Below are 16,795 nucleotides of genomic sequence, written 5' to 3'. Positions count from 1 at the left end.
GAAAGCGTCTATATGAAATACGGTGCGTTTTCAATTTGATTTATCTAAGTTTACAAATACCGATATATGCAAACGTTGCATTTGGGTTGTATCGCGAGACTTGCCGCTTGGAGTAGCAAAAGAGTCACAAATATATTCAGAAAGTTTTAATTGATTTTATCGCAAAAGTTATATTTCGCAGCGTCAATTCAAAATGAATTAAATGCCTGTTTGGATTCACTTCCTGTTGAAATGACATAAAATGCAGATTTCAAAATAAAAAAGTACAGGTCAGAGTGAAATGGGTAATTTCCGTTAAAAGCTCAAAATCTCCAATAAGCTTGAGATTTCGGTATTAAAATTATTGTTGTAAACAAATATGTTTTTTTCAAGCATTGGCTAATTTAAAACAACCCCGGAGAAGGCTTTTAGCGTGAAATGCATTTATACGCTTTCTGGAGAAAAATAATTTTAACTTCCGGGTTGACTCTTGCTGCCGACTTGGCTGTCTTCTCTTCTCTCAGTCCGTGACTCATTCTCTTCTCTCTCTCTCTCTCTTTCTTTTAACTCCGACGACATTGACCCTATCAGAAAATAGCCATAATGTTGACAAAAACGAGCGTGGACGTCTCGCTGCGGGCTTTGAGGACGCTGCGGCTGCTGGTTCTGGTGAGCCTGTGTGTGTTCATCAGCGTCTCAGCAGCATCATCTCCAGCCCAGGAAGGGGATGATACGGAGAAGAAGGCTGAGGAGAGCCACAGGCAGGACAGCGCAGACCTGCTCATCTTCATCCTGCTCCTCACCCTCACCATCCTAACCATCTGGCTCTTCAAGCACCGGCGCTTCAGGTTTCTGCACGAAACCGGGCTGGCCATGATTTATGGTGAGAGTGACAGGTGGGAGACGCCATCAGACCCGCAGATATCGACCAGATGTGAACGCAGATATCGATCAGATGTGAAATGTCAACATCGTGATTTTTAGTTTAAGCTGTAGTTTATTTTTGAAAATGGGCAGCTAGCTCCTCTTCTGTTCCCTTTTTAACATCAAAAACATTTCACTTCCCCTCCAAGCAGGTTAAACTGGTAACATTGAATTGAGACAAGACAGTAATTGATCTGCTTATGCTGTGCTCCACTGACTACTTCCTCCTATTTAACCTGACATGTTGGTTTTTTATATCACCCAAAAACTCATCCACATCAGTTTTAATTCTGTAAATATTAATCTGCAGACTTAAAAGGAAATCAATGAATTTCTGCACTTTGTTTATAAAATCCACTAGACCAGGGGAGTCCAAAGTGTGGCTCTGGGGCCATTTGTGGCCCTTGAAATTAATTTGATCAGCCTCCCCAACACAAGTCAGGGGGGCCAAAAAAACAAAACAAAAAACAGAAATCATCTGGCCCTAGAAGTTTTGAAATTGTTGGTTTTTCTTTTAATAAGGCAACATGATTTATCAGGTAAAAAGAAAAATTAAAATAAACTAATTTTTGTGTTATTAATTTAATGAATTTTGTGACCTGCCAGTAGTTTAAATTTAACAGTTTTGGCCTGTGAGGCAAAAAGTTTACACACAACTGCAAGTTAAGATTTACTAGCAAAACAGAAAATGACTAACCAGCAGCTTGTTGATGGCATGAAAAAGTGTGTGATCAAGATGAGACTAGAGCTACATTTATCAGGGGTGAATGAATTTATTTTATTTCTGCCTGTGGATGAGAAAGTAGCAAACCCAAGCACCAGATTCTTATTTTTAAATGTGTTTGAGAGAAAATTTAAAATGCAATAAAAATAAATGGAGCTTTGTTGTCTTAAATTCTAACCTCCTCTGTTCTATTTTTGCTCTCTGCCTCTTTTCTCAGGCCTTATTGTCGGGGTGATCTTGCGCTACGTCGTTCAGGTCCCTCGGTCCAACGTTGCCCCGATGGACTGCTTTGTCAACGCCAGCCCCGCCACCCTGCTGGTAAATGTCAGTGGCAAACTTTACGAATACACCTTGAAGGGGGAGATCAGTTCCAACGAGGTGAATGACTTGAAAGACAACGAGATGCTGCGCAAGGTACTGGCTGTCTACTCACGTTTGTGGTAGTTACTGCTGATGACTGAGTGAGCTTTTTGGTGTTTTACTTTACTTTTCAGCTTTGAAGTTGGAGCCATGATTCTGGTTATTTTAAATAAATAAATGCACAGTTACCAAGAAAGAAATTGCAGTTGAAACAACACAAATCACTTGAGTTATTTCTGGTTAAATAGAGAAGTGTGTCATGCTTTGGCATCTGATTGCAAAAATGTTAATACCATTTGAACTTTTTCTTCTTACATTTTGTCAAATTTCAACTGCAAAGTTCTAAATTCTTTAGGGAAACAAGTAATTTACCTCCTCTGAGATAATACTTTGTAAAATGACCTATCACTGAGTTGTTTTCCCATTGTTCTTTAAAAGATACTTTAACCTGTCAGCTTTACTCATGTTAGTTATTTATAGTTGTAAAAAAGAAAATCTTGCATTACTTTCCAGTTCGCAGCTGTGCTATTTTCTGTTGCATTGTCGCATAAAAATCCTTAATTAATTGAGGAATTACTTTTCCAAGGACTTTATTTCTCTGGAATCCCAAATTCAACACAAACAATAAGTGAAAAAATCCACTTTAATTCAGTGTACTGTAGTGCTGTAAGAGGCTGTTCCCTGTGTGATCCAGTGTAAAACAAAAACGTCCTAACGTCTCTCTACTCTGACAAATTTGGCACTGATCTGGATTCAGACCTAAAATAAGAATAATCTCAGCCTTAATTGATGCTTGATTCAGTCGCTGCCCTCTTTTAACATGTTATTTTACTCAATGTCCCAGTTGTGTCATTCTTGATTAAATAAATAATTAAACATAACATTAATTAGCATCAAAACATTTGATTATTTTGCTGTTTTATTGATACATATCTTTGTTTTTGTGGCCTTCAGGTTACCTTTGACCCTGAGGTTTTCTTCAATATTCTTCTCCCACCCATCATCTTTCATGCAGGCTACAGCTTGAAAAGGGTACAACATCCTCAGATCTTTAAATAAATTGTTTTAATTTATGATTAAATACTGTAACTTCAGTAAAGTTAGCTGCATGTTTGCTTTTATTTTTCAGAGACATTTTTTCCGGAACATGGGATCCATCCTGGCTTATGCCTTTGTGGGGACAGTGATTTCCTGTTTTATTATTGGGTAAGATGATTGTGCTCTGAAACAGCACTGAGAAAAACACAGCTCTAACTACTGCGATGAATTTTAAAGTGTCGATAATCCATTTAGTAAGATAATTAAAGAAGTCCTCCAACAGGTTGTTGATGTACGGCTGTGTCACGCTGATGAAGCACCTGGGCCAACTGGGTGGAGACTTCTTCTTCACCGACTGTCTATTCTTTGGAGCCATTGTCTCAGCAACAGACCCGGGTATATATTCAAATGAACTTCTGATTATGTTTTCTATTCAAGGATTATATTTTAACCCTCTGAACTGGAACTTTCGCTATATAGCAGTTATTTTCACAATTTACTGTCTATTAAAAAAGTGTCTCATCAAATTAAACCGAAGAAAAACATGCTCCATGTTCTGGCAGGAGTGAAATTACCTTAATAACCCGATGTTGGCTGGAAAGCGCAACGTTCCTCTTTCAGAAACCGTTGGAATTTTTCAGATAGCGCAAATGTTTATGGTACTGCAAATCTGGCTGTGTTGTCCCCGACACGTTCGGTCTAAAAGGGTTAAATTAATCAAATAAATGACATTATTATGCACATTTATAGTAACACAAAACACACTGTGAATGTGGATACAGATATAATTTATTTTATGCATTTTCTTAAGCAACTTGTAATTATTCATATAAATTTACATTTGAACCTGCATGAGGTGATCAAACTCCAGGAAAGTCATTAATATACAATCTAATAAATGGGACTCAATATACAACCCTGAGGTACTCCAGCATTATTATCAGTCTTTTCAAAAGTAGGTGTTATGACTCATATTTTATATACTTGATTGCAGTTGCTGCAAACTAAATTTTGATCATTTGAAAAATTATTTAGTCATAAAACGTTTTTAGAAATGTTTATCTAAAACCCAACATTAGTTTCTGCTAGCAGTAGTGAGAAGTACTGATAATGTTTTAATTGCTGACATCGTCTGCACCACATTTTTGTTTTCCATGCACTCAGAAATTGTTGCTCTTTTATTTCTGAGACTGCCTAAACTCAGTAAAGATGCACAGGTTTGCACTGAGTTTAAGTTGAAATACATTGACTCTAATAAAGTGAAGACCTAAACCCTAAATAGATCAATTAATCATTTCTGTAAAAGCTTCCAAGATAATCCTCAGGATGCAAAAATTAGAGGCAAAGTTGAATGAGATTTCTGAAAGTGTTAGAGGGTAAAAGTAACCACTTTTGAGATTTTCTTTTTTGTACTCTTTTAAATGGTAGCATTTTTCTGAGGAAACTGCATAAATGTCTTTCCAGTATATGTCAGTTTTTATGTGTTTCTGTTGGTCTCACAGTGACGGTCCTGGCTATCTTCCATGAGCTGCAGGTTGACGTGGATTTGTATGCATTACTGTTTGGAGAGAGCGTCCTCAATGATGCCGTAGCGGTCGTTTTGTCCTCGTAAGTTTTTAAAATCAAATTATGTCTAATCGTGATGCCTGAATGTTTGAGACATGAACAAACATATATGAAACTGTGTTTTTCATGTTTGATCAGTGAACCAACCAGGTGTGAGATTCACATTTGACCAAGCTGGAATCGGTTCCCCTGGTGTTTCTTCCTTTTTCCTCCTTCCCTTCATCGTTCTGTTGTAATTTCCACTGAATAATGCATTAAAATAGCATGCAGCTAGGAGGAAGCGGGCCATGCAGAGAGACCCTCACCAACTCATTGACTGTGCGTTAAGTAGAGCATGTCGTTGTGTGCCTTTGCAGTGGCTGGGGACTAGCATGACGAATCAGAAGCTTTTGTTGTTTTTACCCTGACTTATCCAGCCAGAGTTTTAGAATATTGCGATATTTGCTTTTTTTGTCTTTTTAGTAAATTATGTTTGATGAAAAAAATTTCCACACCCTTTAGTTATCTTTGAGGAGGAGACGAGAAGCTTAACGACAAAATGCCTTGTGATTTATGTGTCATGTTGAACAAATCTAATTATAGAAACAACTTTGGTTGGAAAAACAGATAAAAGTTCCTGTTTGGTGTTTTTCAGTACATTTTATTCTAAAACTACGTACATTGGTAAAGAGTAATTGAGACTGTAGGAAAATATACAGACTAGGGTTTTTCATATGTATTGGTTTTTACATATTAATATTGAGTAAAAATAACAACAACCTGCAAATAAATTAATATTTTATTACAGTAGCATAGTAGAGCATCATAAAGAAATATTTAATAATGTCTGAGCTTTTCAGCACTAAACTCCTCTGGTGTGTTTTTTGTGAAACATTGTTACCTAGGGAGCAATAAGTAAGCAATATATTTTTTAAAAATTAAAAAAAAAATCCTGTTTGCCAGACTTTTTTTTTCATCTCAGACTTTAAATTATTTTTCAGTACATATTTGATTAAAGTTTGATAACATTGTTTTATCCTTTTGACTATATCTGTCCTTCAACATGAATTTAAAAATAATTTTCCATATTCTCAGGTCTTTTTTCTGTTTTTAGTTGGTCGTCTTCCCGGCAATGGATAATTTTTGAAGTATTTCCATGTTCCTGCTGCAGGACTGTTTTCAGTAGAGAAAAACATTCAGCCCGAGTTCTTTCTGGTTCTGATTAAACACTGGAATGTGAAGTCATGCCCTGAAATATCTGCCTGATAAGGATACCGTTTAAAGACATGCTATTTGGTCAAATTGAGTAAGAGAACATTTCTGAAAATAAAATATCTACTCTTTGGTTTGCAGTTTGGCTATTTTTTACATGCACAACTAAAAGCATAAAGAGACACAAACCTTATTTTCTCTTACTGCCTGACATTAAATCGGACTAAAGTTCTCTAAATTACCATCTGCTAAAAGACAAAAAATGAACCATTTCCTCGATAAAAAAGATCTTTATGGGTTAATATTCATTTTTGCTTTACTTTATTTGAAAGAAACTGTGTTATTTGGTTAAAACACAATATATTGATCACGTTCTTTGGCTTTGCTTTTTTATAATTGAAAGAATTTGTGTTTTGGGTATAGTGTTGTACTTTTATTGGGTTTTCAAACAAATGGTTACATTTCTAGAAAAAAGTGGGAAGCTTATAAACCTGAGAATACTTTTAGTTTCAATCCTAACAGACCTAAAACAGGATAAGTTCAGTCTGAGTTAGTAAGAAAACTAAGGTTTTGTCTCTTTAATACAGTGCATGTGTAACAGGGTTTTGTTTTGGCGATACTGTGGATGTGAAGTTTGTCAAAATTTGTTTCTTTATTCCTTGAATTTATTTAATTTAAAGGTAAGGTAATTTTATTTATATAGCACATTTTCAGCAACAAGGCAATACAAAGTGCTTTGTCAACTTCTTGACAAATGTAGTCAAGCAGTTGCTTCTCCGGACATTTATTGGCGTTTTAAATTCTGTTGCGCTGCTCTTGGCAGTTGGTGGTTACCATAGCAACCAGTAACTGACAGCTCCTCCCGCCCCCCTTTTTTTTCTGTTGCCGTCGGTAACTGAGACAGAAAGTACTGGACTGATGTTAACTACCAACTTGATTTCCTCCTTTGTTAGAATAAATACAGAGAACCTGAATGTGTCTGTCGTGAAGTCAACCTACTGGACATGAGACAAACATAGAAGGGTTTCATGTGCAAATATCTGGTGTCCATTGTGTATACTTGCCTTTAAGTGTTTTTCTTTGTGTTTTATTATCAGGTCTATTGTTGCATATCAGCCACAAGGAGACAACAGCCACACGTTTGAGGCCATGGCCTTGCTGAAGTCTTTAGGGATGTTCCTTGGCGTTTTCAGCGGCTCCTTCTCTCTGGGCGTTGCCACGGGAATCGTTACAGCTCTCATATCTTTTCTGGTTTTGTCGTCTATCCAGTCTGCTGCGTAAGCTATGAATAAACAAGGTTATGCCTTAGGTTACTAATAATATCCTGCTGTCAGTGATTGGCAGATAGGTGTATGTAAAGTACTGAAAACAACACGAGCATACCGATTGTTCTTTGTAACGTGGCACAGATAGGCAGGTTTTTTGACACCTGGTAGTTCAGTATAGTTGGTTTGATTGGGGATCAAAATTGCAACATTTGTTAAATTTTCAGCTGGTGAGGTTCACTTTCACATCACATTGTGTCAAAGGAACCAAACCCTTTGGAAAATCAGTTTCCCTCCTCGCCTGTGGTGGTGCTGCAGCAAGAAGCACTGAAGTAAACAACACAAAAACCTCTAAAGAAGGCAATGAGCGCAACTTCCTTCCTCATGAAATGTAAACTAAAATGGAGTAGCGTCAGATTTTAGTGGTTGTAGGATTTCTCCTTTGTCTTTGATAAGAGACCAGAAGCAATTTGTTTTGTTTGTATTTACCCAGAATCCCATGTGCTACAGTTCGCTTCCTGCTTTTGTAGCGGCCTCTGGCCCTCTTCGCATTTTCATATGAATCAAACCGTACCAGAGTTCACGTCAACTGAACAGAGAATGAGGTTTTTAGGCGGATTTTTAGTTTTTGGTCCTTGCAGAGTTTGATTGTGCGTTCACATCTCCCCAAACGAACCGGACCTTCTAGACAAACAAACTACAGTTTGATTAAAGTGGACTAAACGGGGTTGGTGTGAATGCACCCTTAAAATCAGTTAAATTAATTTCAATAAAATCCTTGACTGGGACTACGTGACGAAGTTCACCAAACTGAGGGACTTTCAGCTGCTGGAGACGGCTCTGTTCTTCCTCATGTCCTGGAGCACCTTCCTGCTGGCTGAAGCTTGTGGCTTCACAGGTAGCAAACACACAAATTTAAAGTGAATCTGTAGTACATGTAATTTCATACATTCCAGCCTCGTTGAAAAGATTTAAATGTGGTTTGCTTGTCTTTCGTTGTGTTCTGCAGGTGTTGTGGCTGTGCTCTTCTGTGGCATCACTCAGGCCCACTACACCTTCAACAATCTGTCTCCAGAGTCTCAGGACCGGACAAAGCAGGTCAGAACCAGACTAATGCTACAAAACTGTTTAGTATTTACTAAAGTATTAGAGTGTCCTTGTAAAAATAATACACCAGGATTCACTGTTGTAATAAATAATAACCTACCTTAAATCATATGTGTGAATAGGCCTGTTGCAATAAGCAGTAAAACAATTACTTGAATGATAAATAACAATTTCTACTTGCATGATTGTTTTTTTCTTTTCTCTCTTTCTACCAAAAACTGGATTACAAAAGTCTTCAGTCTGGTGCTTTCCTTTTTTGTAGGTTCATTTTGTTTACAGAGACTTTATTTTATTTGTTGTTTCTATTGTTTATTTATTTGGGATATTTAAAATGTCTTCCTGTTCCAGTGTTAAATATTCATATAAAGATTTAAATTCATCACAACTTCTATCAGTGTTTCTATCTGAAACTCATACCAAAGGTTTTGCTAATAATCTGGAGTTTTGAATACTTGACCTGACTTTAAAAAAGGAAAGGTTTGGGAAAGTGAAGTGTGATTTAAAAGGAAAAGTCTTCTAGGTCCATCAGTTTCTCCACAATCACATGAAGCAATTTAAACTCATCAGAAAGTACGATAAATATTGGATGTACTTTTACGATATGGTGAATAAAAGCCGTTAATTTCACGAACAAACCATTAATGAGACTCAAATACAAAATGTTAACATTTTTTAATGTTTCTTTTCTTTCTATTTCAGCTGTTTGAGCTGTTAAATTTCCTGGCAGAGAACTTCATCTTCTCCTACATGGGTCTGACCCTGTTCACCTTCCAGAACCACGTCTTTAATCCCATGTTCATCGTTGGAGCTTTTGTATCTTTTCAACCTGGAAAACAGAAACATTTCATGAGTGTTTACATTCATAAAAGGATATTTGTTTATTAATTCAGGATTGATTTAGTGAGGAGTTTTGTGGGTGATGTGTGAGGACGTTCCTCTGGTTTTCCTCCTTGACGTTCCTCCCATCCAGCTGGCGGTGTTTGTGGGTAGAGCTGCTAACATCTACCCTCTGTCACTCCTCCTTAATCTGGGTCGATTTAACAAGATTAGATCCAACTTCCAGCACATGATGATGTTTGCAGGCCAGTAGAGCAGACTGCAGGATTGTTAAAAGCAGACAGTTTGCCTTATGATCACATGTTTGTGACCTTGTTTTCCTGTTTTTGTTTGGTTTTCAGGGCTGCGCGGTGCGATGACCTTCGCCCTGTCCATCAGGGACACGGCCACGTACGCCCGCCAGATGATGTTCTCCACCAATCTTCTTGTGGTTTTCTTCACTGTTTGGGTTTGTGGTGGCGGCACCACTCAGATGCTGTCCTGTCAGCGGATACGGTAAGCAGTTTTAGACATAAACTTAGACAGATTTCCCACTGTTTTCTTTATTCCTTAAAAACAAACGCCAAACTTGATACGCACAGTTCTGGGAAACTTCTAGTAATTTAAATCATGCTGTATCAAACTGCTCATAATGTCTGAGGAAAATAACATGTTCTTCCCTAACTAGTCCTAATGCTACAATGACATAGTAGGGCCATTGAAGAAAAAAAAAAAAAGAGTACCTTTTCGCAAAAAAAATCTCAGAAATTTTGTAGACAAAAACTTGTACATTTCTGACATACAACTGTCAAAAATTTGCCAAAAATAAATTAGATGTTTTGAGTTTATTCTTAGAAATTTATGAGTTTCAAAAGTTGAAAAAGTTTCAAAAAAAAAAAATCGGAAATTTCTGAGATCTTTTGTGGAAAACTTCTAAGATTAATCTCAAAATTTTGAGATTTTTGACTTTTCAATCTCAAAAATATCCTTTTTTTTCTATAAAATTTCTGAAATTAATCTCAAAATGTAAGTTTTTTAAATTTACTCTCCCTTTTTTCTATTTACAATGGCCCAATAGCACCATTGTACGGTGCAGAATCTAAGAATATTATAATGGAAAAACTTTAATGTATATGCCTGATTATTTTCGTTTGAAACGAAAAGGCTCAAATTTAGACTATTTAACTTTTTTTATTTGGCTTGTCAACCCGAGTAGAGAGAAATTACAGTTTTCAAAAAAATTATTTTATCTATTAAAGGAGAAAGGCTATCCAAACCTACCTGTGAAAAGTAATTGCTGGTTGCTCTTTAACCCCAGTTTGTGACAGTGACTATGATCAAACATTTCCAGTAACTGGCAGAGTCTTCTACATCTGGGCATTGTAGGCATTTAGAGAAATTTCTCTAAAAATGTCCAACTGCGACTGATTTACTGTTTTTCTTCTAACAGAGTCGGAGTTGACTCTGATCAGGAAAACTCTGTAAGTTAGCAACGTAAAGGTAAAACTTAGAGCTAATGTTTTTTGAACTGGTTTTACAGAATAATGCCCTTTTTGTTGGTTCAGATGAGTTTTGCTGACGGATCAGAGAGGAGGAGCACCAAACAAGAAAGTGCCTGGCTTTTCAGAATTTGGTACAACTTTGACCACAAGTATCCTTTTATAGAAACGACTCGTCGTGTTTTCGTGATTCCTCTGGTTCTGTTTCAGTTCCATGGGTGAGTGGTGAAGTTCATATTTTCAGCCAACAGGGGGAGCACAGGTTATAGATTTAGAAACAAATGATCTCAAGAACTACAATTGAAACCAGATCTTTACATACTCTACAAATAAATGTAACGTTTTTTTTAACTGTCTGACTTTAAATGAGAAAAAATATTTATTTTTTTAGGTCAGTCAGGGTTACCAAAATGATGTGTATTTGATGAATGCCATAATAATAACTATCCTTTATTTTGACATTCAGCAAACTTTAGTTAATTTTTTTAATCCTCCCTGACCTAAAACGATCAAGATTTCATGTAATTTAATGTAGCCTAGTAAGAAAATACAATGTATGTAACATTACAATAAAATATTGATTATTTAATTTTTTTCCAACATTTTTTAAGTTCAATTATTTTATTGTCCCTGCTCATTTTGCAACAGGAGAGGGTCAATAGTGCAAAGTGGCATTGTGCCTATGTATTCCAGCTTTATGAGCTGCATTTTCTGTCAAAGATTTTAGGTTTGCTCTTTTTTTTTTTGAAAAAAAATCCACCAAAGGACAAATTTTCTGTGAATAATTTGGAGAAAAGACAGAAAAACTTGCAAATACTGAACCATGAATAGGCAGAGGTTTATTCACTGTGTGCAAAAAATATGAAAAGACAGTCAACTGGAATAAAATCACTTATGTATAAAAACAATGGTGTTTTTGTTCCTGATGCTGATGCCAGGCATTAATCACGTAATCGGCTGTTTCCTGTTGCTCTCCCTCGGAGTTCATTGTGTAAGTTTTTCCTTGACTCCAGCCTCTCTCCAGCTACCTGAAGCCCATCCTGACACACAGCGGCCCTCCTCTCACTACCACGCTTCCTCCCTGCTGCGGCCCCCTCGCCCGCTTCCTCACCAGCCCCCAGGCCTATGAGGTCAGACTGCAGGTCACACGGGACAAGCAAGTTATCGATTAATGAGTTAATCTAAAGTTGATTCCTCGACTAATAATTAGTTAAGCGGCCATTTTCTTACAAACTTGAGTTTTCATTTGTATCAAGAGGGCAGATTGTCTTTCCTTAGCATGAAGGGATACATTGTTCATGTGGTGAATATAAAAAAGTATCACATCATTATATTTTAACTTTTATGCATGTCAGATGTGTTAAATACTGACTGAATAAACCACAATGGCATATTGGGGTCATTGTAGAAAAAAAGGAGTAAATCTTCACCAAAAGAATATCTCAGAAAGTTTCTATAAAAACAAGAAAATTTCTGTGCTTGAAAGGTCAAAGATTTTCTAGAAAAAATCTTTTGAAACATTTTTAGATTGACTTAAGAAATCTGTTTCAAAAGCCAAAACAATTTGACTATTCAAACTCAGAGATTTAATCTCAAAGTTTTTTCAAGCAAATGTTTGATGTTTCAAGCTCAGAATTTTCCTTGTCTTTCCAGAAAATTTCAGAATTTTTGTTTTATTTTTTTTATTCTCCCACGGCCCTAATACGCCATCTTACCAAACAGAACCGCATAAAATGGATCTTTCATTTCCCACCGTACTCTATTTGGACCATTTCTCTTTCCTGTTCTGGTATGTTTCCGCCATCCTTGCTTTTGTATTTATTGGCCCCACACTGCCCTCTGCTGGATGGCAGCCAAATTACAACACTAAAGAAAGGTCTAAGTGGAAGTTACTATTTAATCGATTTGAGCTCATTTTAATCAAGTTAACTGTTAATCAATAACATCCCTATGCGGACCCGTTTTAGTTTAGATGAGTGTAATAAACCCGACTTGTTCCTTGTTTTCCTCTCCCAGAATGAGTGTCAGCTGAAGGACGACGACTCCGACCTCATCCTGACGGACGGTGACATCAGCCTGACTTATGGCGACATCACGGTCAGCACTGACGCCACAGGCGCCCGCACCAGCGGCGGCCTGGCCACGGACGACCTGGACCGGGAGCTGGCGTACGGCGATCATGAGCTGGTGATGAGGGGCACGCGCCTTGTTCTGCCCATGGACGACTCGGAGCCGCCGTTCACGGATCACCTGCGGATGTGAAAACCAGGTTTCAGCGCAAACGTCCAGTACAAACTGAAATGAGCCACTGAGCAAAAGACGAGTACCTGACTCTCCTCTTTTCACACTCCCATTTTTATTTTATTTTTCTGCACTTTGCCTTTTTTCCTTTTTGCTCTCTTCCTCTTTAGGAAAACGCTGTCTCTACCTCATTCTCTTTCTGCTCATTTCATACCTCTTACTTCAATCATTCCTGGTTTTCTTCACATTTTTTCTCTTGTCATTCAGCTTATTGTAGCATCGCAGCATGAGTTGGTGAGTAAATGCAAACGCCAACCTTTACCTAATTTGTCAGTGTACAGTATATCTCAAGAGAAACTATAACGTTGTTATGCATGTGGAGGTTGCTTGTGTTTTCTTTGTATTTTAGGATATAGAGCTTTTTTTTTTTCGGTCGGCGTTTTGGGTCTGACTTTGAATGTTGCTGCCTTTTTTCTGAGCATCTCCCAGCAAGCTGACCCAGTGGAAAAACGTTACTGTACATTTGGTTACAATCAAGTGCCTGGGAATTGTAGTTTTTAAGCATGGCAACTCTATACTAGATTATCTCTGAGAGGGAAAGTGACTTTGGGATGGTACAGGAGAAAATATAGAAATATTTATTAAACCCAAGAGAAGCCTCCGTCCCTAAAGGTAGCAATATACCGCACAGGTTTGTCGGGAGGGTTTGTGCGGTTTGCTTGTAAATATTGTGTGAAGCAGTAGGAGCCAGTTACGGATCTCTGTGGGTGACCTTAGACTGTGACATTAGAGAGAGGCTTAACGCCTTCCTCTGGACTCTGAGCGCGGTCACAGCAGATTGAAGGTTTGCTGCTGTGAAAATGAGACCTAAGTGAGGTGAAGTGAGTCAGCTTTGTGCCATTCCCGTCACGCATTTTGACGCTTTGTGTAAACCGAATCTATTCGACCTTAAAGTGTTTTCTACGCTTTTTGCAGAGGAACATTTGCCATACACATCCAGCTTTGTTCACATATTTCTATTCAGATATTTTTTCAGGAAGGTAATAAAAAATAAAACCTTTTTGGTACCTAAACGTGACGCTAAAACATCTGTTGTATTTTTAATATAATTAGAAATTAGAGAGATTATCTACTTGCAGAAGGGTGAAGTACGTTTAGTTTCTTCATTAATCTAGTTTCATATTGCTGAACAATGAATGTATTGGCTGACTTAAACTAGGCATCTTTCAGTGCTTTGCTAGTTTTATCTCTGAAATCTATTTTCTGTTACACAACTTTACTACCACAGTTATTTATGCAGCTAAATCTCAGTAGGTGTGAATATCATCACATTAATTTATTTCAGTATTTCAGTTCATAAATTGTATTACTGTGGATTTATTAGACACAGAGTGAAAAATTCAGGTTATTTCTGTTGATTCTGATTACCAGCTAATGAAAACCCAAATTTCAGTTTCTCGGTAAGTGAGAATATTACATCAGACCAAGAACAAATGATCCTCTAGCAACTTGGATTGTGTGCCTTTCCACTCATCTTCCTCACCTTTCAACCTTGAAAACTAAATGAGGAACTAACTTTACCTTATATTTAAAAAGAGAACAATAAACCCCAACAATGGTGTCCTTTTTCTCTTTAGCTTCTTCACGTATGCTACTAGCTGTTTTCCTTCCACTCAACTTTCGAGTAAGCTCTCTTCTTTAGCTCTGAGCTCTTGCAGCCTACCTCTTCATGTGGATGTCATTGACTGTATTCTGGATAACTATACAGTCAACAGTCATACACATGATTGTGTACCATAACGTAACAATGTTAAATAATAAATTACATATATTAATCTTATACGATGTTCTGATTTTACTTTTATGAGAAATTGAAATTTGAGTTTTCATAATCAGATGAATTTGCAGCAAATATCTCAATCTGTGTGCAATTAATCTCAATAATATGCAACTTTCCCTTTTTTTATTTAAATTACTGAAATAAAATAAGTTTTTAATGATGTTCTCATGTAGTGAGAGATAAATACATGTTTTCTCCGTTTGACTACTCAGTTCAATATTGCAGTGCTGGATTTTATACATTGCCATGTTTTTGTCTCTCCTTATAATTCATAATATTAGGGCTGTGCAGTATTTGGAAAATATGGCATTACATTACCGCTTTCTGGGACAATTAAAGACCATCCAATTAATCAGTTATCTTATTAAGTTGCATCATTTTAAAAGATGCCTCCTAAAATGTTACAGCCTACTAAATATTTCATCTTGACAGATTAATATTTCATATTTCATATACCCTGGGAGGAGTAGATATTTGCACTGGGACTGTTCCAGGTCTTTATTTGGAAAGCTGCCGGTGTTGGGCTAGTTTACTTGCTGGATTTGTTGCCCCTATTTCGTACTGAACTGTTTACTCACGAATCATTTGAAGGTAAAACAGAAGTTTACTTGCACATTTGCTTTATTTTTGTTCATGTTAAAGAAGAACGGAAAGCTTTCTGAACTCGTTTAGGGCTGCAGAGTTTCACATCTGCTGATGCTGACTGAACAGGAAGCCATGGTCGGGTTGTCGCCGTGGCGACGCTGTGTTTATTTGAACCGGAGCCAGAATACATTTGGTGACTAAGCTGAACACAACCATCTTTTTTTGTGTTTTGGCCTTGGTGTGAGCCAAAGAACAATAAGTGAGTTCATGCAGAATAAATGCAGGACGATGGGAATTAAAAAAATAGAGAAAGAAAGAATAAAGGAGTGAAGAGGAGAGAAGTAGAGCAGGCTTGTACATATCGCTCTTCCTTCCTTGGTTATCTTCTGCTGTGCAGGAACCTCTAATTTAGCTTTTTATCTCTTGTTTGCTTGTTTATTTGCTTTAATCAGGCATTCTTCATGACTCCACATGATCTATTATTACGTTGAATTATCATTTCACTTGTTTGTATGATGAATTTTTTAAAGAGAGGAAATAAAGTGAAAGAAGCCTGTAATTCACACTTTATTTGTTTTCAGTAATGTTTTTGTTTTATCCGACAGCTGGTTTTATATTATTTACCGTTTTATTTTGAGTGATGTTTAAAGAAACATTTCTGTAAAGAACCATTTCAGTGACTTGCATGGAAAATATGATTTCATGCATATTTTCCATCTTATCTGGCACTTTTGTATCTTGTATGTTTCCAACAAGATGCTCTTTCAATGATGTCTTCAGAGCATAAATTATCTTTCGCTGATTGTGCATCTTTGAAAAAAAAAGAAAAGAAAAAAGAAATTAAATAAATCTGAGCAGAACTGTGTGCCATTATTATCTACATGCCACAATGTGAACTCTTCAAAAGGTGATCTTGGTGTTTCTCTGCTCTGCTTCTGCTTTCTGATCGGTAACTTGAGCTTTGATCAGTGGAAATCTTGTCTGAAGTAGCTGACCAAAGAGGCCTGCTGTGCTCCGTGTTTTCAGACACTCTGCTCTCTTTCTCTCTCTCTTCATTCTGCATTTTCTCTCTGTGTGAATGTGTCCAAATGCCTGAAAGTGTTAATGGATGTGTGTCTGGCCAAAAAAAAAACAAAAAAAAACATGATACTGTGTCCTCTCTTTTTTTTTGGTTGCCGATACTGACTGTTTACATCTGTGTAAATATACTCACCTGTTCTGTGTGCGTGCAACGGTCAATAAACTAGAGCCTTTGCATTTGATTAAAGCTCTCTGTCTGATGGCCTCATTATTTACCTATTTCAGTATTGGTTTACAGATGTCTGACTACTGATCCTCTCATTCATACCTGATTCGTCTGATATGTCACTTGAAAGTATTGGTGTGTGAAAATGATCAGTTTCATCCAGTTTTACAGGCTGTAACATACTAGCCATTAAAAATGTCCATGAAATTTTGTCAATATTCCACTGATGTATTAAAAACACAATTTTGCAATTGTGGTGTTTCCAAAAATAATAAACGCGATTAAAACCACACATAAATAAGTTTGTTCACGCAATAAGTCATTAAAAAACATGCCGCACCGACATCCTCATGCTACTTCCTGCCGTCTTTAACATCCGGGCGTTGACCACATGACTCGTGTACAGCTGAAAAA

The 16,795-nt window shown here is 37.0% G+C and overlaps 1 protein-coding gene across 2 annotated transcripts; it reads left to right on the top strand.

Annotated features, from left to right (window-relative positions):
• Positions 1 to 199: 199 nt before the first annotated feature.
• On the top strand, positions 200 to 16,402 carry LOC102225613 (sodium/hydrogen exchanger 6). 2 transcript variants are annotated; one of them, XM_005799566.3, is made up of 16 exons: positions 200 to 862; positions 1,845 to 2,041; positions 2,942 to 3,019; positions 3,117 to 3,193; positions 3,309 to 3,421; positions 4,528 to 4,633; positions 6,880 to 7,021; positions 7,840 to 7,945; positions 8,057 to 8,145; positions 8,854 to 8,967; positions 9,125 to 9,236; positions 9,333 to 9,486; positions 10,421 to 10,451; positions 10,536 to 10,621; positions 11,494 to 11,599; positions 12,486 to 16,402. In XM_005799566.3, exons 1-16 carry the CDS (start codon positions 583 to 585, stop codon positions 12,729 to 12,731), a joined length of 2,037 nt encoding a protein of 678 aa, XP_005799623.1. In that variant the 5' UTR covers positions 200 to 582; the 3' UTR covers positions 12,732 to 16,402. The 2 variants fall into 2 exon arrangements, with proteins under 2 accessions (XP_005799623.1, XP_023184304.1); XM_023328536.1 differs by having other exon boundaries at positions 791 to 875.
• The last annotated feature ends 393 nt before the right edge of the window (positions 16,403 to 16,795 follow it).

Source organism: Xiphophorus maculatus, chromosome 23 (assembly GCF_002775205.1).
Source record: "Xiphophorus maculatus strain JP 163 A chromosome 23, X_maculatus-5.0-male, whole genome shotgun sequence".
NCBI classification, from domain to species: domain Eukaryota; kingdom Metazoa; phylum Chordata; class Actinopteri; order Cyprinodontiformes; family Poeciliidae; genus Xiphophorus; species Xiphophorus maculatus.
The sequence above is the reverse complement of the archived record's forward strand: the minus strand, read 5'-3'. Positions and strand labels throughout refer to the sequence as shown.